Source organism: Anastrepha ludens, chromosome 5 (assembly GCF_028408465.1).
Source record: "Anastrepha ludens isolate Willacy chromosome 5, idAnaLude1.1, whole genome shotgun sequence".
NCBI lineage: Eukaryota > Metazoa > Arthropoda > Insecta > Diptera > Tephritidae > Anastrepha > Anastrepha ludens.
In genome coordinates this window covers 6,012,501-6,034,523 of record NC_071501.1, presented here as the reverse complement: position 1 = coordinate 6,034,523, position 22,023 = coordinate 6,012,501, and the positions used below count along the sequence as shown (strand labels likewise).

Sequence of the window (22,023 nt, the reverse complement as noted above, 5' to 3'; positions counted from 1 at the left end):
TGTGAAGTGTCACACACACACTTACTCATTTAGGTATGCAAGTAAAGCATGTCGCCACTTACATGATAACGTCATCTATTTTCACGGTCAGACGCCGAAAGCGTCTTAAAAGTGGCCACCGACGCTCTAATATGACTGCTACACTTATACAGTCGTAGTGAGTTGCACTCTGCTTACTCATTAGCCTGCAGGGCTCTGCAATGGATCAGATGCTTTAAAGACCACTTTAAAGACCAGTCTCTAGAACTAGGTACTTCATTTTGGGTACATTCCAGACTAGGTTTAATTTCTAAGAGGACAACACTACACTTTTCGAGATCAAGCAAATATCAACAACCATTTCACACAAATTGCATCAGGTCTTAGCTAAGACACCAATCACAACAATTATTTCTACTTCTCAAATATAGTTGTTGTTCAAAATCCCTTTCACTACACTTCGTTCTCATTCTGTTGTTATATGACTACTCATCTATTAGAGACTGCCCATGTTCTTCACATACTCGTATTTACATGGCAACACAGAAAGGTCAAATTACTTATATACTTCCAACTAAGTAACCGTCTTAGCAAGTGCATTAAAGTCGCTAATGCGCTTTTAGTAAGGTCCAATGAAAAAATCAAAAACAAAAAACGTACCAACAAAAACTAATTCAGTATCAAAACAACAGCACCGACAATGCCAAGTGGTGCAGCGACAACTCAAGTACAGACTTGCACGTACCCGCACGAGACCTACTCGTTTGACGAAGAAGAAAACAGTACGAATAATAAAAGGGTTAGCTGCCGGGCTGACGATGATGATGGCATTGCTGCTGTACTTGGGAGATGCAATGACGATAGTGACGACGTTGACACTATTTTATGCGCAGTGTTGTTGTCGCCACGTTGAAATTATTATGAGTTAGATTTTATGAGCTGCATTCTTATTACTTTTGGACACTCAGCACAGTACGTCTGTGTGTGTAATTTTATTTTATATTATTACTTTATAGTGGTAGAAAATTGCTGTGGAGAATGTCGCGCTATAGAAACACAAACAGTGCATGACAACGCAATTAAATGGGGTAAGTAGAAGGGGATAGGCAAATGGATTGAGCGACTGCTATTAAAAATAGAATAGAAAATTAATTTTTGTAGAAGTGTTTGAAATCGGGTTCAGGCTTAAGTGCAGCGGAATTAAATAAGTTTTGCTCAAAGTGTGTTTATGTATGTATGTATAATGAATAGGTGCGTTGGTAGGTGATGCACTTATTTTTAATGGAAAACGGCTGTCGCTTTTAAGTGGTTGGCTATTTACAATGCGAACGCATTCAAATTTATGCAAGGTCTTGATTTTTCTGCGAAGCCTTTATGTGTGAAATATTCCAGGCAGCAAGCATTGAAGACAACTCAAGGGATGTAATGGCTATGCTAAAATGCGAAATAATAGAACATGGCACGGTGTATGCCAACAAAGAAAATTTCTTGAATGAAAAGAAATGTTTTGCTTCTGAAGCGATCCTGTGAAAAAAAGCATCTCTTCAATAACATTTTTTCGGCGATACAAATAATGTTAGTTTATTTAGTCAGTTTCCATATAATAATACAATACAATTTTTGAACAATATTTCTCTACATTTCCAATGTAAAATATTAAAAATTGAGCGAGAGGCGTCTCGAAATGTGGTTACATCACAGCTTAGAATGGAATTTCTAAAAAAAGTCAAAATGTTTTTGTAACGAATGTTTAACTGTTTTTAAATTTTTCATAGCACTTGGAAACCTAAAAAGCGATTTTTCTACAATAAAAAAATCGGCCAATTTGTGATATAAGATTAATAAAACACACAAAAAAAATATTACTACCTTACCTAGTGTATTATGCGAAGAAGCAAAGAGGTACTGCGCAAAATTCCCAAACGATTGGTCTAGTAAATTTTGGGAAATGGCGCACACTGACTTCAAGGATGATAATTGTGTTAGGGGAATTTTGGTTGTCACTTGGGGATTCGTCAGCTGAATTCCGCACGATCATTTCACACGTATTCACACACTTGTTCAATCAGGCGTTGTTTAGCGGGAACGAATTGTCATTGGCTGATTTTTTCGTATATCACCAACACAATCTCAGTTGTTTTGTAAACACACCCTAAGTGATATTAGCTCATCAGCTGATTCTGTAAAATTCGCTCATAACCGAGAATTGGTCTGTTAAGGGTTTATATACCTTGTGAGCCCGAAAAAATGGACGATTGTGATAATTTTTTTTAATATGTTTTAGAACTTTTATTCAAATGAGGCATGTTGGTGTTTATTATAATATTATTATTTTAAAAAATGTTATTATTTATTGTTGATCACGGTAGCGCATGAGCAGCTCAACTGAAATCAAAAACAATTAAATGATTATTGTAGAAAAATGTTTTTTAGTGAATTTGAACAGTTTATTTGCCCAAAAAAATTTTTTCTCGATATGAAAACTTCTTTGCACCAAAAAAAAAACGATTTTTAAGGGTTGAAAAATTAAAAAAAAATTAATTCGAGCAAACTATGCAAATATTTATAAAAAGTGAACCGTTCAGATTCACGTGGTTGCCACTTCGAATAATTAAAAAAAAGTTTATGCAAATCGGTCAAAAAGTTTTTGATAAATAATGATCACCGCGACGGTAATTTTCAAAACCACGACTTCGAGATAATCGCGTCTAAAGTTTTGCGTGCACTTCTCGTTCCAAGAAAGGTCGCGCGCTTTCACGGTCTGTAACTTTCGATCCAGTGCTCCGATCTTTATGATTTTTTGAATTTACATTTTTAAGATGATGTACTTTTAGATTATGCCATAAAAAATTGTTCGTTGTTTTAGTCCAACACAAGGTATATAACCCCTAAAAGAGCTGACTTTTAACATCTTCTCCATTTCTCCAAGTTTCTCCATAAAGTCGAGCAGGCTATTGTTGTTGTGCTAATAGTATAAACATTTGCGCTAAATCTTCCCCGATATGAATTCGGGTCGCTCCGGTAACGTAGAACCGACCGCCGTGGGATGGCATAGGAAACCGCCCTAGAGCAGCGTACGCTGAAATACTCATAGCTACGTCAATTTTGCTCCGTTGCACTTGAAATGTTGACGCAGTATTCAGGAGATATGCATACATTTTTTTTCTAATAGCGATCGCTCTCGGCAGGCAATGGCAAACTGTGCAGTGTATTTCTGTCATTAAAACAGTAGGAGCAGCCTTACCAAACACCCAATTAAGGATGTAAGTGCCAATTGTTTATCTATATAAATTATATATAAATATATACTTATACCATATTAGTGAGATAATAAATATTCATTTAAAAAAGTATAAACTCGTCTATGAAAGCTCTTGTAATGACTATAGCAAATCTAATAAATAAATCCTAGTCTGAAAAGAATTCGGTCAAATATTAATCGATATATTCAATAATTTAAGTTCACTTAACCCACTTTCCCTCTTGCTTTACGAGAATAAAAATTAATTCACTTTTGCTGGTATTAAAGCTGTCAGAAACACATCACTGCTTACAAATTGCAACACTTTGTGGCTTAAAACCCTGCAAACAATTTGTTGTCTCTTAAGTGTTTTCGCATGAATTGGCGGCATAGCCCACAAGACATAGCGTCGCCAGTGCGGCAAATAAATGCACAAAACCAATAAAATTAAATATTTATTTATATGTGAGTGAGGTACACTCACACATACATACTAACAAGTTTGCATAGCATACGAGTTAGATAGAAGCCCACAGAAATTTATCTAAACCAGATGACCAAAAGAAAAGATGTGTGTAGAGGCTTTGCAGGACGAAAAGAAGCAACGAAAAAGTTCACATGGCTACAGTAACAATATTTGCTAGCACTTTACATACATACGTACTTATTACATGCATGTTGCCAAAGAATAGGCAATGTCAAGAAAAAAAAATTAAAAAAAAATATTAGTACATTACGAAAATGTACTAAAAAAATAACTAAAATGCCTAAATAATAAGGAATTATAGTATTCATTTTCAAGAGTAGTGGAACCGAAAAAATTGAAGAATATTTTAAAGCGCCGAACAACTGCTGTTCTAAAAATTATAAAAAACTGAAAAGACCGAATATTTTAGCAAAGCTCTTAATAGGGCTAATAAATAATTCTAATTAGATATGGTCAGAGTCGTGAAATTCGCGAAGAAATAGCTGAAAAACCTGCTCTGGAAAATCGTTTCGATTGACAGAGAAATTTATGAGGAAGAAATTTACAGGTTTCAAAGGGAAGTTGGTTACAATTCAAGCATGAGAATACTTAGGCAAAGCAGTGAAGTGATGATCAAAGATAGGTAATAACAAACCTTAAATGTTTAAAATAGTGTCAAATGCCTCAGAAATCCCTTTAATGTTATCAGCTCCCAGAAGAAAATGCTGGCCACAATGTGAGATCACAAACGAGGTAGCTGGTTCTACGTACCGGAATGGTTGGGCTACCACCTCAGTAAACTAGTCCTGTCTAGTGCGTTGAACTTCACCCCTCGGTTATTGTTTATAACAAACGAGTATGAGGGTAAATTTCTGTAGACAAAGTTTGGTGGTTTAATTTTAAATAAAAAAGTTCGCTCGCATTTTTTTTACTTCCAAGGCAACGAAAGTCTAAAGTTAACTATAAAATCTTGCATTCATTCTGGCCAGCACTTGACGAGCGAAAGTTTTCGGAATCCGAAGAAAAAATATACGAGTTTGACACTACACATCACGAGAATACTAACGGCGTTCGTGACTTACACTCTGCGACAAAACGATAGCTCATAAATTTTTCTTTTTTTACTCTTTGAATTTGTATTGTATTAATTTTTATAAAAGTCTAGCATATAAATCCAATATATCTTTATTATAAAACATTCGAAAATTTCCACAAATTTTTTATCTCAATACGACGGTTTTTAATTATAATTTGTCGAAAGCTTTTTAGCACGCAGTTCTGTAGCTTATCAAATAAAGTACAATAAAGCATAAGTTTGAATTTGCTAAAAAATTTCGCAAATTTTTTTGTAATTTTTTCCTTGACGGTGTTGAGCATTTTCTTCACTTTAAAACAAACAAAAAACAACAATTCATGCATTATCTTCCCCTCTAATCAATTTCTTTTTGCTTATTTATTTGGTATGAAAACTTGTTTTTCGTTGCAGATTAATCGGTTTATGTTTTGAGGGATGTGGAGGAGGAATCTGCAAAGAACTCTGACGCACAATACATTTCGGTCAGCCAGCAGCAATGCGGCTTAACGTAGCGCAATTCAAGCAGTATTTATTGCCGAGCGCTGTCATAGTAGAAGGGCGAGGTAGAGGAAGGGGGAGACTGTCTCCTTTGAAAGCCTACACTTACTGTATGAAATATGGGAAATTGATTTTCTTTGCCGTCTTTTGTATTAGAAATGAAAGGAAGCTTAATTCAAAACAAACAGTCAATCTATGATAAAGGGAATATTTTATGCTCTACTTCGTTGCTGATAGCGGATAAAATGAGAGACAATTAATTTGATGTAACATAAAAACAAAAACAAAAAAACATCAGAAATTTGTGCTAATGGAAAAGAGTAGTAAAAAAACTGGTAATCCTACTGTCAATACTGCCAAAGTTAACTTCTGCTGAAACTTCATGCCCCACTGCGATGCTTCGGAAAGTGGCTACTCCATATAATAGTTTTTCTGCGTGACTCTTTTGAACAGTGCAAGAGTCAGTCAAAAGGATCAATGTATGATACAGCCCTCGGGTAGATTACAGTTGAAGGAATAGAGATACGGGATACAGGGTTGCCAATATTCGACGGACCCATCTGGCAACCCTGTATCTTTTGACAGAGACGTCAGATCGCTTAATGACATACCGCGTTGGAAGCGTCAGTCCAAGCAGATTTTTACCATGGAACAGTACACGCCACGCGAGTGCTCCCAAATGGTTGAAATTTACATTTAACAAAAGAAGTCAATTGTGAAAACTCAACGTGCGTATACAAAATTAAATAATGTGAAAAGTGCGCCTTCTAAGAACACCATTAAACGTTTGCCCGAAAGGTTTTCGACTGGTGCTCTTTCTAATCTAAAGAGGCCAAATCAAAACCGACCAAGGCGTCGCCAAGGACATCCCAAAATCGCCGTTCTCAGCAGTTGGGCATTGCTCGAACCACTTTACAACGAATTATCCGCATTGATTTGCATTTATTCCCGTATAAGATTCAATTGATGCAAAGATTGTTGCATGCGGACAAGCCTCGTCGAATGGAATGGGCCCAAAGAGTCATCGAAATCCTTCAGATTCGTCGAATATGGACAACCCTGTAGATACAGTATGCATGGTAAGACTGAAAAATTGGTTTGAGGTCACTTTTCCGCGAAACTTTTGGTTTCATTGATGAATCTTAAGAGGTCCAGAAGAGGAAGAGTGTGAACTTTATCCATACTCAGTATATCGCACGCTAATAGCCTAAGTCTGATTCTAGAAAAGGCCGGACACTTACAGAAAAAATGCCTGCAGTGTCCTCCTTCTCACAGCAGGATATGTTGTCCACAGGCGTTCCGCGCAGTGATTAAACCCATACGTACTCGCAAGTCCTTCCTACTAAGTTTTAGGATACTAGTTTCTTGTTTGGTTCTTCACAAAACACTTGGTTTCGCTGGATAAGTCCAACCCAGACTAACGGCTTCTATGGGTAGACCTCATGAAGTCGTCAATAAATAGTTGAATCGATGAAAGGGTTTAGAGCCTAGTGGTATGCTTGCAGAGCTTTCATTAGCCCGTTCGTCAGCCAACTCGTTCCTTATAATACCACCATGTCCAGACACCCAAATAAGACAAACTTGATTGTGTTCTGCAAAACTGTTGAGTTTTGTCTCACATTTACCGACTAATTTCGAAGAACAGCGTGGTGATGCTAGGGCTTTTAGTGCAACCTGACTGTCATTACAAATTCCATTACTACTACCCCGCCACTCTTTCTCAATTAGCCAGTTTGCTACATTCAATAAGGCATAGACTTCCATTAAGAATACCGTACCTATCTGTCCTGTAGCGTAGAAGTACTTAGTGTCTGCGTCGAAGTATCATCCAGATCCGCTACCATCGCTGGTTGTGGATCCGTCTGTTCAGAAAGTGTGCTGAAGTTCCGTTAATGGGTTCTTTGTACTTAACCATTGATTTCTATCTGGGATCAAAACATCATACTTTTTACCGAAGCTAACGTAAGGCACCCGATTGTCCGCTGGCATCGAGAACAGTGTGAACCGCTCCGACTACTGGTGGCATATCTGACAGTGGCGAGTGTTTTATTCGTCTCCCCAAACTTCGTTTAACTTGAGCCTGTACGCCGTCTTCCTGGCTTCCTCTCGAATTTGAAGATCTAGAGGTTGCATTTTCAGGATGTGATACCCAAGCACACACTTCTCTGTAGTCTAGCTAGGGGTTTTACTCTGGAATTAACCATAGTAGCCGTCCACCAGACTATAGAGGCGTATGTAATGATGGGTCTAATCAGGGTGATGTGCAGCCAGTGCATTATCGCCGGTCTTAGATTTCTTACACTGCCAGAAAACTTTTAGTGTTCGAGAGACCTGCTGCTCGTCGTGGTCTTCCAAAAACTCATTAAGTGCTTCCAAAATAAATTTAATTTTTGACAGCTCTTTCCCAGTGCTGCCAGCATTTGTTTATTTAGACCAATGGCTTCACCTATTCGCCACTTGCAAACGATTGGCGAATTGAAGAGGCCTTACATATATCATCGCTTGCTGAGCAAAAAATTCTATGAACGTGAAAATAAAATCTTTATAGAACTGTAGAACATAAAAATCGCCACAAATCTCGAAAAACATAACAAGATAAATATAGTAAGAGCACAAACGAAATAAGAAGGTGAAATAACTTTCCAAGCCAAAGCAAACAAGCCCAGTAGTTTACATGATTCCAATCGCATGAGGGCAAGCATATGCCTGTAACTTAAGGTTATTTAACTGTAAATATTATATATAATATATATGTGTGCGAAAATTCACATTACGTTGGCTAAATCTATTCCAGTACCACAAACAACGAGCTGAGCTCAAAATAAGGGAAGCCAAGCAAAAAAAAAGGAAAAAAAAAAAACGAAACAAATGAGAAATAAAAACCAAAAAATGCACACCAATGCACTGACCAAATGATGATGAGCATTAGATTGGTGGCACGTCAGCAAGCTGGTGCACAGACTATTTGGTTTGCTGCCAATCGGCATATTAGACTTTCATGTATTTATACCCGCATGCATATACATACACACATACATACATACGTATGCCTATATGAGCAGTCATAACATTGACATGCACAAGCATTGTAAACATATCAGCCACAGTGGCGAAACGAGATGGATGAACACCCTTGTGCCACTTATTTGACAGTGAATCCACCCTTTTGCGGCCGAGTGTTTAAGCGTTCGAAAAATCATCGATTAGGGCGGCTGAAATGGAGGTGACGCAGGGTGGCGCATGTTTACAAAGTTGTTTTGGGTTGTTGTTTGCTTATTGTTGAGATAATTATTACTAACCACTTGACACACAACTGTGACAAGGCGGAAAAAATCTGATTGAGTTAAATGATTTGAAAGAGAGGGGAGGATGGGGCAATAGACACTGTTGTGAATTTTTGCATTTAGAAGATGGATGGAAAGAGCGCTAAAAGGGTGTTGGGTGACGAGCAAAAAAAAGGAATTTTCTGTCGACTGCGATAATGAGTGTAGAAAACAGGTTGAATTTGTTTTTTTTTTTTGTTTTTGCACACATACATATAAATTTTTCTTGACTAGCTTTAACTGAAAGTTTGAAGTTATTAAAACATTTTTTTTTGCTGAAAATTACGTTTGTCATCTGATTTAAAGCGTCTCAAAATAGTTATTGGTGTAGTAAAATAAGCTGATATTATATTAGTGGAATGGTTTTTGTTGCAATTTTGACGGGTTCAGAATTTCCTATCTTTCTAACTATTTTTTCTTCCCAATAAGAATTTATTTTTATCCCCAAGTGCTTGGCATCGCGCCTAATTTCGTTCCCTTGTTTTAATTTTTTTTTCGCACCAACAAAAAGTTATTTCATTATCTTATATGTACCCTATTTATGTACGCATATCACATTCTCAAAATATATATTTTTTCAAAATTTTGTTATTTTCGAAGATGTAGAAACTTTCTTAAAACAAAATAAATTTTAAGTAAAATTTTTTTTATGGGATTGAGCTGCAAAATGATCAGGAAAATTTCAATATGTTACATTTAAAAGTAAGGTGTTGGTCCACATACTTTTGTTCAACATAACTAAAAAAGGCATACGAACTTAAAATAGCATTAATAAGCAGTACGAAAAGATCTAACATTCATCATAAATTGACCGGATAACCGGAATGCTGACCGTTATTAGAAAAAATGTTTTCTATCATTTGGTGACTCATGCACCGGCATTCAAACCTACGCACTTCCAATTGGTAGTCACACACCAACCCATTCGGCTATGGCGGCTCCACGACCGGATACACCCACTGAAAAAGTGAGGTTAAGTTACTAACATTCCTTTACAACCCGCGATAAAATATAGCATCTCAACAGTTTGACAAACTTTGACTATTTTTTTTCAATAATTTTTTAGTTTCATAAAATTTTTATATAAAAATATATATATATTTGTATATATATTTGTACAGAATTTATAAAAACTCAAGCAACTTTCATTAAAATTTTTAATCTGAATTAAAAAAAATAAAAGTGGGTACGCAATTCTGTTGCCCATTAGGTCTTAGTATAACGAGCAGCAAGTTTGAACTGGCCCAAAATTTTGGTTGATTTTTGATCATTTCAATTTTGATGGTGTTGCCCATTTTCTTTATGTAAAGAAAAAATCCCGTGGTTTTGTTATATGGAGAAAAACACCGACAAGGAAAAAAATTATAAAAAATCAACGGGATTTTCTAACAACTTCAAACGTGCACTTTACTATATTATACTAAAATTTAATGGGCTATGAAACTGCGTGCTTAAATTTTTGTTTAAATTTTCATTCAAAAATGTTAAATTTGGGCTTATACGGTTTTTTGTTAGACAGTGTGGCATACTTTTATCAAAAAAATAATGAACATAAACAAAACGGCAAAAGTGAAAACTAATCAAAATGTTGAGGTACTATATTTTTTTGGCGGCTTGTGTTATCCCAAAATTATAAAACAAATTATAATGTGTACTCTCTCTTAAACGGATATCTAAGGAGTTGAAAAACTTGTTCGCTTATGGGAGGTGTCTGCTTATGAGAAAAGTGTAAAAAAAATTTGGTAATAAAGGGTGGTTAAATTTCAAGGGCGGATGTTGAATGTGAACCACACCTAAACTTTAATTTTTTTCTGGATTTCATTTGACATTTTTCAATTTCAGATTAACTCAATTTGAACCATGGAAAGATACATAATCCAGCAACGCGTTAAAGTTATTCAGGTTTATTATGAAAACGGTGATGTGGCACATTTTCACCTCAGTGGATTCATCAATAAGCAGAATTGCCACATTTGGGCGAATGATAATCCAAAAGTGATTGCCGAAAAACCAATGCACCCACAAAGAGTGACTATTTGGTGCGGTTTATAGGCCGGCGGCATCATTGGGCCGTATTTTTACCAAAATGAGGCTGGTCACTCAGTTTCTGTGAATAGTGTTCGCTTTTGTGAGATGATACGAACTTTTTATGGCCCGAATTGGAAGATAAGGATTTGGATAATTCGGCACATTAACGGCATAGAACCTCAATTATGCCTCAGTGTCATCGAAAATTTGGACCATCGGATGGAGGTGTGCCGCCGAGGCCTTGGCGGCCATTTGGCCGATATTTTGTTCCACGCGTAATTGAGCTATACCAATATTATCATAATCAAGAGAAATGACAATCATTTCCTAAAAAAATTGTATTTTATTCAAAATCAGCACCGGGCCTTGAAACTTAACCACCCCTTATGTTATGGGTTTAGTGTAATGTAAAGATCTTAAGGATTTGTTGTATTTACTGAAAAAAGTGTCTGCTTATGGGAGGTGTCAATTTGGAACAGTAAATATTTCAAAAAAAAAGTACCTGGGAAAAGTTCTTAAATGTTTTTTTAATGTTCTAATATTTTCTTTTCAAATATTTATAAGAGAAGTATCCTTGTTCCGTTTTCTCAAATTTCAATAATACAAAATTAATTGAAACACATAAAAACGTGTAAAAATAACTCAATTTAAAATCATTATTGCAGCTAAGCTTTTTATACCTATACAAATTGCGCAGCTTTCTTTGTTTTTTGCACTGCTTAATTATAAGATTTTAATTATTAATTATTAAGAAAACAAAAACAAAAAAACAATAAACAAACAAAAACAAAAGAAAAAAAAAACGCGAAAAACACAAACTTTTACCGACTAAGTAAAACCACTGCATTTTTGCTACAAAATGGAGAAATTTACTCAAATTTGTTTTTAGTGCAGGCCAAAACTATGCACTATAAAAAAAAAGTATTGCTATTTTTTTACCAATTTTGCCATAAGCGATTTTCTGTTCAGAAATATCCATGGCCTTAGCCACAAGTAAGAGTGAAATATACTGCAAAATTTAGGCAAATTAGTTAAGCTATGAAATAATTATGTGAAAAAACTAAGTTTTTAAAAGAAGCAAAAATTATCTGCCAATTATAAAAACGTGGTCAACTGGAGCAAAGGAAACTAGATTGGAAAAACTTTCCAATTTGTTGAGTTTTTTATATGTACCCCTGCATGAACCAAGAAAAAGGGATCAAGATAAACTTATTTTATTCCCAATTTTAATATTTACAGCATCACTTTACAAATAATTATCACAAGAAGAGGTCACTACAGTAAGTATTGAAATTATTTTTGTGTTCACTCTGCAGAGCAACCACGACAGAAATTTGTTGTTCACTCGATCGAGCAGTTCATTCAACTAGGATTTCACTGTCATTGTAATTAAAAGAATGCAATTCCACTCACCAAAACATTCTTCTGATTCTCCTTGTCCAATAGGAATTCCATGCTTTTGTGCGGACGTCGCACCGATGCAATTTGACTGCCATTCGCGGTTGTTGATTTGATGACAACAGCACCACCCCTACCACCAACATCGTGACCATAAACACGCACATCCTCATCCAAATCGTCGTCCAAGTCTACATTGCCACCACAAGCCGCGCTCATATTCAACCGCTTGGCAACGCCACCCGCACCGATACCGCCACCAACAACACCGTATTGTTGTTGATGCTGCTGTGGACCGACGATGTCCACCAGCGAACGCGTTTTGCCCGATATAACCGTTTCATGCGTATCCAAATTTGTTTCGATTAAGCCGATTTTGTTGTTATTATTGGTATGTTGCAAATACGCATTCGACATGGTTGTGTAGGTGGGTGCGACAACGCGCGCGTTACTATCGCTGCCATTAGCGCCGACCGTCACACCGGAACCGGTTGTGCCGGTGGTTAACAACATAACTGTTTCGCGTGTAACACCCGGCAAGGAATAAGCGACTTGAGCCGATTGTTGTGCCCGTGAAGGAGTTTCGTATTCCACTATGACGCTCGCTGATTCACTCGAATTATCTGTTTCGCGTAAGTTTTCTTGATTTAGCGTTTGCTGTTGTTGTTGTTGTAGCGTTATTTCCGATACGTTCGAGTCATTCGCGTTAGCGGGCGCGTCGTTGGGCGTTGTTGTGACGGCGTTATCGTTCGCTTGCAAGCCCGCATCTAACTGTTTTTCGATTTCTTCGTCATCGTAGTACGACCGTTCGGCATCGAGGAAATCAGTGTAGAATTGACTACGCGACTTGAAGTTGGTTGCATTTGCCTTGCCATTACCGTCCTTGTGCGCATGTGCCGGTACACCGCCACCGCCCTGTCGCCGGCCACTACCAAAATATTTAGTAATAATCGTTGTGCTGGAGGTGGTGGACGGTATTGTGCCGTAACGATAGGGCTTCGGCGGTTTGCCGGTAACGAGCGGTTCACCGTTTTTGTCTGTGATGGCACGCATATCACTTTTGTCGCTGCCGCTTCTGTTTGAGTTGATAGCGGAGCTGTTGGTGTTGGTGTTGGTGGCGCTGTTGTTATTATTTGGAGTCGCCGTTTGTTGGCCTTTGGCGCCAATTTGTGCATCAGCTGGGCTGAAGTTGGCTGGTAGTGTAGCGGAATTACCGCCATTCGCGGAAACCGTTGCCGATGGTGGTGGTGGTTGTGTACCTGCTGGTGGTATAGGACCTTTTAACGGTATGTAAATATAATCTGCTCCGCTCTGAGCGGAAGTACGTTTAGCTTTATTTGGCGTAGTGGACAACTGTTGTACAGATGCTTGCCGTTGTTGTTGTTGTTGTTGTTTTAGTTGAGGCAATGTTGCTGACTTACCGAAACTCTTACGCATTGTAGATTTATCCGCTGCTGCCGTCATGCCATTCTGATCACTGACCTGCTGTTCATGCTGTTGTTGTTGTTGTTGCTGCTGCTGTTGCAATTGCTTTTTGTTTTTACGCCTCAATGAAAAGCGTAAGCCATGCGCGAAACGCGACAGAAAGCCCTTCGAGCTGGGATGTTTTTCATCCTTGAACTTCTTATTTAGTAAATCATTGTTATTGTTTGCCGCCGCAGTGCCGCTGCCGCTGCCGCTTTGGCCACCCATACCCACTGTTGCGTTAGACATTCTGTAACGCGTTGTTTGTGCAACACTCAAATTACCAACACTTTTGGTACGCCTATCGGCCACGCCCTCACTACCCCCTAAAGCACTTTCACACTTATTGACGTTATTTTGATTGTAATATTGCTCACTTTCACGGCGCTCGAAATTGTCGAGCAGCTGCTGAGACGCGTATAAAATATGATGGGCGCGATTTGTGGGCGGCTCACTCAGTATCGGCAGGTGTATGCTGAGCGGACGCGTTTGAGCTTTTCCACTGGCGGCGCTATTACTATCGCTGGCGTTATCGTTAAAACTAGCACCACTCCAGCTCGCACCGCTAAAACTACTATTCCGATTGGTTTGCGCGTCGTTGTTGATTTCGTTGTTTGCTTCTTCTTCCACGACCGTCGTTTGCTCCGCTTTTATAAAATTAGTTGTTGCATCAATAATCGTCGATTTGTGACTAACATTCACTGTTTCAGCGTCCACTGTTTCGTTGTAGCCAACAGCAGTAGCAGTAGCAGCAGCAACGTCGGCTGGAGCGTTTGAGTCTAGTTTTAATGCTTCTCCCTTTGTTTCAGCGCTGTAGTCAATGACTTTGTGCAATGTTTTTCCCGCACTCTCTGTGTGTTGTGCACTCTCTTCTAGCTGCTCGCGCTCTTGCAAACGTGCGCGTTCTCGCTCGCGCTCTTCGGCGGCTTGGCGCTCTTTGACAATAATCAACGCTCTTACTTTCTCAATGGGCACCGCTCTTATTTGTGCCACACTCTTGCTAGCGTTGCCCACTGTGAGCGCATTCTTAAGTTCAACCGCATAGCGCGCCGCAATCATTTCGTTCACGCGCGTATTCTGTATGACTGTGGCGTCCGCATTGTCCAGCAACTCATCGTCCGTATCTTCCTGTTGCCCGTCTGACGGCGCATTCTCACTTTGCTGCTGCTGATGTTGATGCTGCTCAGCGTATTCCTCAGAGGATTGCTCCTGCCAAGAGTATTGCGATACGACCGGACAGAAGCTGACTTCCTTGCTGAATGAAGTACGCGAACCTGCGGGCAGCAGTATGCCAAGAGGCTTTTGTGCTGTGGCCTGCGGCAGTTGATGCATTGAAGTGTGCGCGCTGGACACGTACATGTCGTCCTCTACTTCATCCGCATGTGGATCGTAGGCATTTAAGTTGGGCGTGCTGGATACCATGTTGCGCTGCTTCGTTGTATTCGTTTGGGAGTGGAAGCGTCGCTTTGGTATTGAATTCGACTTATTTAGTTCTGTGTTGCTCAGCTCCTTCGGATCGAAATTGCACTTCTCTAGACTTTGTGTATAACTGGTGTGCAAATTGGTTGGATCCTGGTCGAAAGTTTTGCTGTGGGCCATAGTTGACGTATTTGTGGTGGTCGTCTCACTTGCGAATAGTTGCGCGTCACTAATTAAACTGTGTGTTGCCTCCGATTTGCGTGCGTGCTTTTGACGCGCGGGCGGTTTGCGTATCATCAATTGCACATGCTGTGCTGTCGGTCCAACTACCTGCTCGTCGGCGCAACCGACACTACCACCAACACTGTCCAAATCTGAATAACTCGAGTTGGAGTGCTTGCGCTGACGAGGAGGTGCGCGCGGACTGCAGCTTGGACGATCCACGATATCGTCTGTTTTAGGTAAAAGCAATTGCTCTTCGGCGCCGATCGGCTTATCGTTCAAAATCGAAGCATTGCGATCGTATATTTGTGACAGTTCATCGAGCAAGAAATTACCTTTGCAAATTATATTCTCATAGTCAGCGGTGGCCGTGCTCTTGGGCGTGTCCATGTCGTCGCTGCCGGTGTCGCGGTCGCAGTCGCTTGCTACGTAATCGCTACAACGCTTCAAATTGGACTGTTGCCGACTTCCTCCTTCCAGCTGTTTGCCCGAATAATCCAACTGTGTTAAGTCCTGATAGCTGGCATTCATATAGCCCAGCGACTGTGTAACCCAAGACCTGCTACCCTCCCGTTGCGCTCTACTGCCAAACGCCGCCTCGAAGCGCTGCAAATTACGTTCGCGTCGTTCTGACCAACTACAGCTACGTCGTATTTTGAACGATGCTGCGGGGTCGAAAAAGTCCTCGTCCTCTGCTTCGTCTGCACTGGAATTGCTAGGACTAGTCTCGGTCGCGGCGTTCTCTTCAGGTGACGATTTGCTATGTCTATAACGCGTGCTCACACGCTTTTTGCGTCCTAATTTATTCAGTTCACTTGGTACACTCGAAATGCGCCGTCCACTACTGACGTAACCACTAAAGCCACCAACACTGCTACTTTCAGGCACACCACTACCACCACCACTACCGTTGTTGTAGACGCGTTGTCTTTTCTTTGCCTCAGGTGTAGACTCGTTGTCCGTTTCGTCACTGTGGCTTTCGCGCGCCGATGCTGAGGCCGATGGCGATGTTGTACTAAAGTCTGAATCGTCTAAATTGTGCGTTGGCCTCCTTGTGCTGCCGTCTGACCGTTCGGTATCTATGCGTTCACGTTCTGGTGTTTTCGTTTCACTCCGTAAATGCTCCAGTCCGTGGCCGTTTGCGTCGCTCACGTCGCTGCCGTTGTGTTTCTCAGACAATATGGGAAAATTTGTTTCGATAACAGTATTGCAGGTTATAGTACCTAACGCGTCGCGTATGTCTGGCAAACTGTTTCGTAGACTCGCACAAAAATTCTCGAGAGTCGAACGCTGTTGCGCTGCTAATAGCTCTAACTTGGCGGATGCTGACGTTTGCCGTTGCGTTCGTTCTAATTGTAATTGTAGTTGGTGTTGTTGCAGTTGCAACTGTTTCGGTGTTGGTAGCCATGTGAATGAGGCGGCAGAGGCGCATGTTGATGCCGAGGTGGAGGATCGCGTTGTGCCGCAACTGCTGCCTGACGACGCCGATGACGCTGACGATGAAGAGACATCGGACGCCACAGGCGAAGGCGAGTGGGCTAACGAGCGCCGCTGCTCGAGCAGCAAACAGGCAGTCGCCGCCTCTCGCGTTGGGCTATTTTTAACGCGTTCGTAGCGTGGACACGCCGATACATGGCGCGAACCAAAAGCTTCTGTATCTACATCATGCTCCTCGTCGCATTCCTCTACATGGCCGACATCGCCTTCGCTGTCGTCCATTTCGGCATGCTCCCCTCCTTCTCGGTTGATCGCTGGTGGCAGTGAAGATGTTGGCAGTGGCGGCGGCGTGGTTGGCGCATTCAATGCTGTTTCGTCGTCCGTGGCTACGACGAATGTGGCGTCATTTATTTTTGGCTGACATATATCATGCTCTACGACGTAATGTTTTGTGGACGCGGCATCACCGCGTATGTTGTTGTTATTGCTGTTAATGTGGTTATGGTTGTTGATGATGTTTTTGGAATGTTGTTGCTGTTGGTGTGTTGTTTTTGTCACACTGTCAACGTCCCCAACCGCATGCCTTTCCGACGCGTAGTCGTATTGCTGGAATTCCTCCTCCTCTTCGCAGAATTTCTCGAAATTGTTTGGTATGCTTTTCGATTTGGTGCGCCGCAACGTCGACGGCTCACAGTAGCCCGAGTCTTCGGAGAGGTTTTCCGCCGAACTCTTGCCTGCACGTTGGAAGGCGATGATGCGTCCGGCACGCGTGAACGCCGTGCTACTCGAGTCAGTCAAATCTTCTGCCGATGGTTTGGATGCGGTCAAAATGCTGTTGCCTGAAGAACTATCCGAGCTAGTAGATGACTCCGAATCAGATTTTACCTCGCCCACAGTCGCTTCCATCAAATTTGCTTTATTAGCACCAAAAATCACACGCTGGTCATCATCAAAACTCAATTTGTCCAGATCGAAGTATGTCTGATGCAGCCGCCCATCCGACGACTCAAAGCGCTTTAGCAGAGAGCTTTGTGAGCCGCGTCGACTATTATTACCCGAATTGCTGCCGCTATTAGCACCACTACGCACACCGTCCTCGCCATTTAAGGCGCCAGTGCTGCGTGCGTCATCGAAACTAAGCAACGAGGGCGATGAGTTGCCTAAACTGGACATGCTCGCGTGTTGCTCCTGCAGCTGTAGCTGTCGCTCCAAAGACTCAAACTGTATTAGTGAGGATGAGCGGCTAAGCGAATGGTATGAAATGCTATCCGAGTCGGAGTATTCATCGAAGCGTCGACTGCCAGTACTATTGCGTTGTGGCAGTACCTGCAGCGATTGCTGGCCCCAACTGTCGCGCGTGCATGCCTCATAGGCAAGAAAGCGTTCTAAGCTATTGCTGTTTGCCTCATTGGTATCGATTGGGCGTTGGGTTCGCCGCAGCAGAACAGTATCATCATAGGTGCCCGACGCGGCTTGCACTTGCGAAGGCTGTTGAGCAGTCGATTGTGCGGCTGAGGATAGTTGACCGCCGATAATGAAATCGTCGCAGCGGCGCGCACGTTTGGCAGGGCAGACGAAATCGCGCTCTGAAATCGAATCGGGATCTGAAAGGAGATGCGAGTTGAATGAGATAAAGTTTGACGTTAAAGAAATATGTCCACGATTACCTTTACTAATTTCGACTCTTATGACAGAACCAGTTTCCGATTCCGCGGAACTCCAGAAGTGTTCTCTGCTCTGCTCGTACTGATTCCAACTGTTTTGCGCGTGTTCCTCATCCTCCGACGTCTCTTCGAGTATTGGCTCGAGCATTTGCCGCGAATTGGACAAGTAAATGGCATCTGCAAACGGAAAAAAGAAAGTTATTGTGAGTTCGGAAAGAGGCTGGAGTGGAATTAGAATAGAGAGACCTAAGCTTTGACCACGCCATTTGCGCATTGCGCTACATAAATTTCTCCCTTTGATTTCCTTAATCCTCTCCGCTCGTTTATTGCCTTTCCTAAGCCACGCGGTTAGCTCCTTACACTTGCAAAAGCTAAACCGTCTCTAAACGCGCCCAATACACAACTAATCAAGAAGACCTTTTCAGCAATGTACCGCTTCAGCGGCTTCATCAGCATGATTGCAGTGAACACTACTGCTGCGGCGGCCAGCACTGCAGCTGTCTCTCGTATGATTGCATTCTGTGGATTTGTATGTGTGCGTATGTGCATGTGTGTGTGCTAGATCACGTTGATCGAGGGACTGCGGTGGGCAGACCGAAATACTTCACAAAGACTGCAAGTCAGACAGTTTGGGGAACAGACGATGAGCAGGCAGACCCAGAGTCTGTTGATGGATGAAAACAAAAAAAGAAATAAAAAAAAAACAAAAGAAAAAACCAAAACAGATCAAGTTGGAGGAACTGTGTTGCCGGCAGCGTGGAAGGCAACACAATTACCCATCTTCATCGTTTATAACGTCTTGGGCCACAGCGTTGATTTGTCTGTTTTGCTCCCTCATGAATTTTCCCTTTTACAGTTGGTTATTCGTAGCTTAGCCACTGACAGCACAAGGCGCATGAGCCGAAAAAATATTGTATGTATGATTCATTCATGATCACGATTCATTTGTGCTGACGTAGCGAATGCAGTGGTCTGCCCTAGCTGACTTGCCTGAATCTTAGGCCTCTTTCATCGCCGACAATCGTCGTTAATAATAAATTTATTAATTAAGTGCAGATAAAAAAGTGGCGGCAGCAACAACATCAACGAACGGCTTGCAGATTCTGTTCGCTTGCTGTGCAATGACGCGCAACGCAGTGCAACATCAAAACGTCGGTAAATGTTTAAGTTTATGCAAGAACAAAGCTCTTTCATACATCTGGATGGTGTCTTCCAAGTAGTCGCTTGACTGTCTTAATATGCGTAGTACCGCTCCAGTCTGCTTTGGCATTCAACAATTTTCCTCAGGCTTAGAGTAAAGATTACTCTTAGATTTGGCGCTCTTTCGCAATGTTGCATGGTCAGCACAGAAAATATGCTAAGTTGTGCTGCTAGTGCAACTTTTACTGCGACAAATAATTAACTGCAGTATGGCAAATCATTGTAGTATTTCTTGACTGTAAATAGTCTTGTTTGACCTCAAATTAAAGCTAATAGATTTTACGCTAAATTACTTGGTTGATCTCCGAATATAAATTGAGCTCAGTTTGCATGTGTACTATCGGGCCCGAAACTTCATTCTAGTTAATTTTCTAATACACATTTAAAACCACACTAAAGAAATCCGCGGCGTGACTTTAAAAGGTCCACGGAGTTGAATGAGAAATAAATAATCATCACACGAAAGAGGAAATTATCGATAGGAGGATTACGGAAGTGTGCAGAATATTTGAACACTCTTCAGTTAGCTTGCAGGAAGCGAAGAAGAAGAAACAAATGTCCATCCTTTGGAAGACCTTCAATAAAAAGTTTCGAGTTGACGCTCCTCTAACCTTCTGGGAGTCAAAAGATCCTCACATCTGCCCTATAATGTGAGTATTTTGCAGACAGTTTCCAGATCTTGCCGAGAATACCGAAGGGCAATGCTTTTAGGAGCGTAGTAAGTTACCACAATGCACCTAATTCACAAGACGTTTCAAACGAGAGGATGGGGATAGTCGAGTTGCTATTTTGTGTCCGGGTCTTTCTGGAACTGTTTTAGCAAAGGAGAATTGTATTGAAAAGAGTTTGCTACCAACTCATCAGTAAACTCTTCTTCAGCGAAATATCCCCAATAGGGATGTTTTAGCCAGGGAGGGGTTCCTAATAAACTCGGTTGAAAAAAAAAAGTTTGATAAACCGACACATTTAGCTCCACCATCTTCAGCAACGAAGTCATAGATGGCGTTCAGTGCTTCAGAATCACCAAACTTGAATGGTCCGCATATATTCTTTAAAGAACATCCACACTGCGAAGTTCAAGTCTGACGTCGTGTGATTCGTTGGCCATAAATTAAGTGAATGGAATTCTGTGTCATATACCAATTATTCAGACAAAATATATACCCCTATACAAAGAAAACTAAGGTGCTCTGATATGTATGCAGTTGTTGTAATTGGTGTAGAAGCTCACTAGGCGCCGGAAACGTGCTGTTTCGACAGGGGTGTATTAGATGAGTGGGCTTAAGAGGGCATGTGAATAGGTGGTTAGCATCGTGCAGTGTGCCGGACATATATTCAGTGTATCGGGGTCGATTCTACCTAAGTAGAGAAGGTGTTTAAGAAGGTGATAAGAGTCTCCCTATGAATGTCGGTTAATGTCTATTTATATACTGTCTGAAGCAGCAGTTGCAGTTGCGTTTCTTCCTGAATATCAGCATTGTAGTCGAAAGATGTCTCCTGCCTCGGCGAGGCAAAGAGCACCAACAACGCCTACGCGCAATCACGTCCGATTACTGGCTAACGCCTTCACCTGCTTCCAGCTTAACCCGAGTTGAGCTATCTTGCGATCTACAGTTCTTTTCCAGGCGCTCTTCCACTCGCTGTGAGTGGGTTCTATTCCATTGTCTTTTTCACTATGTTACCGTCTTTCTTTCGTAAAGTGTGACCAATCCATTTCTAATTTTGTCTTCTAATCCAAATGTCTAGCGGCTCTTGCTTTCTCGAGCAAGCCTTGTTTGGCATTGTTTTTGACCAAAAAATTGGGAATATAATTCTTAGACAGCGGTTGACAAAAACTTGTAAGCAACTGGTTATAGCGGTGGTAAGTTTACATGTAGAGCTAATGTACAGCAGTACCTGGAAGTCAGGTTGTTGTTTCGCCATATAGAGTACAACATCCCGAATGCTCCGATATGCTTACCCTTGTGGTAGTAGGCAGTCTCTGAGCCGGCCGTCAAAAACAGCTCCAACGCTATGCTCTGTAAGAAACGTACAGTGCCTTGAGCTTTCCAGTATTTCTTCGTCTTTGACTTCATGGCGACTTCTACAATATTTTCACCTGCGAATCTTTATCTCTGATATATTTCCACATTTTATCATTAACATTCCAAGATTATCGCCTAGAACCCATTATGCCAGAAATTTAATAATTCTCGATTGCTCTAGTTTTTTAAAGCTTGGAGATCTACCATTCGTGGAAATGAAAACACTGCTGCAAACCATAAGCTCCAGTTGCCTAGCTATCCAAATTTCTTAGCTCATCATAGCCACAAACCATCGGCAAGATAAATAAAAAGAAATGACTTATTATCCACATGTAGCACCGTCGCTTTCACAACTATACAGTTCTGGTGTGCATTTGCATTCACCACACCCGTTCAACTCTGAGCTCTGTTTGGTAGTCTGCCTATGTAAGACTTACAATCGCCCGAGGGAGATGGTTTGAATGATTTCAACTAGCTTTATCGGCCTGTTAGCGGAGTACAGAGAAGCTGCCCAATTTTTTGATTATATCGGTTTTTATTTTTGCGAATGTTTGCGTGAATTTTAGTACAAAAACGGGTTGGAGT

At 41.0% G+C, this 22,023-nt stretch overlaps 1 protein-coding gene across 7 annotated transcripts in view; it reads right to left on the bottom strand.

Moving 5' to 3' along the window:
- LOC128862739 (serine-rich adhesin for platelets-like) overlaps positions 1-22,023 on the bottom strand; it is a 133,893-nt gene that overhangs the window by 76,623 nt on the left and 35,247 nt on the right. For 4 of the 7 annotated variants that reach the window (XM_054101436.1, XM_054101435.1, XM_054101440.1 and 1 more), the window contains exons 3-4: positions 18,218-18,391; positions 12,024-18,154 (exon numbers count right to left, since the gene is read on the bottom strand). In XM_054101436.1, the coding sequence (XP_053957411.1) occupies positions 12,024-18,154; positions 18,218-18,391 (6,305 nt within the window). Of the gene's footprint in view, positions 1-2,280; positions 2,365-12,023; positions 18,155-18,217; positions 18,392-22,023 lie in introns of those variants that run through there. The other 3 variants (XM_054101441.1, XM_054101442.1, XM_054101439.1) reach the window with 3 other exon arrangements.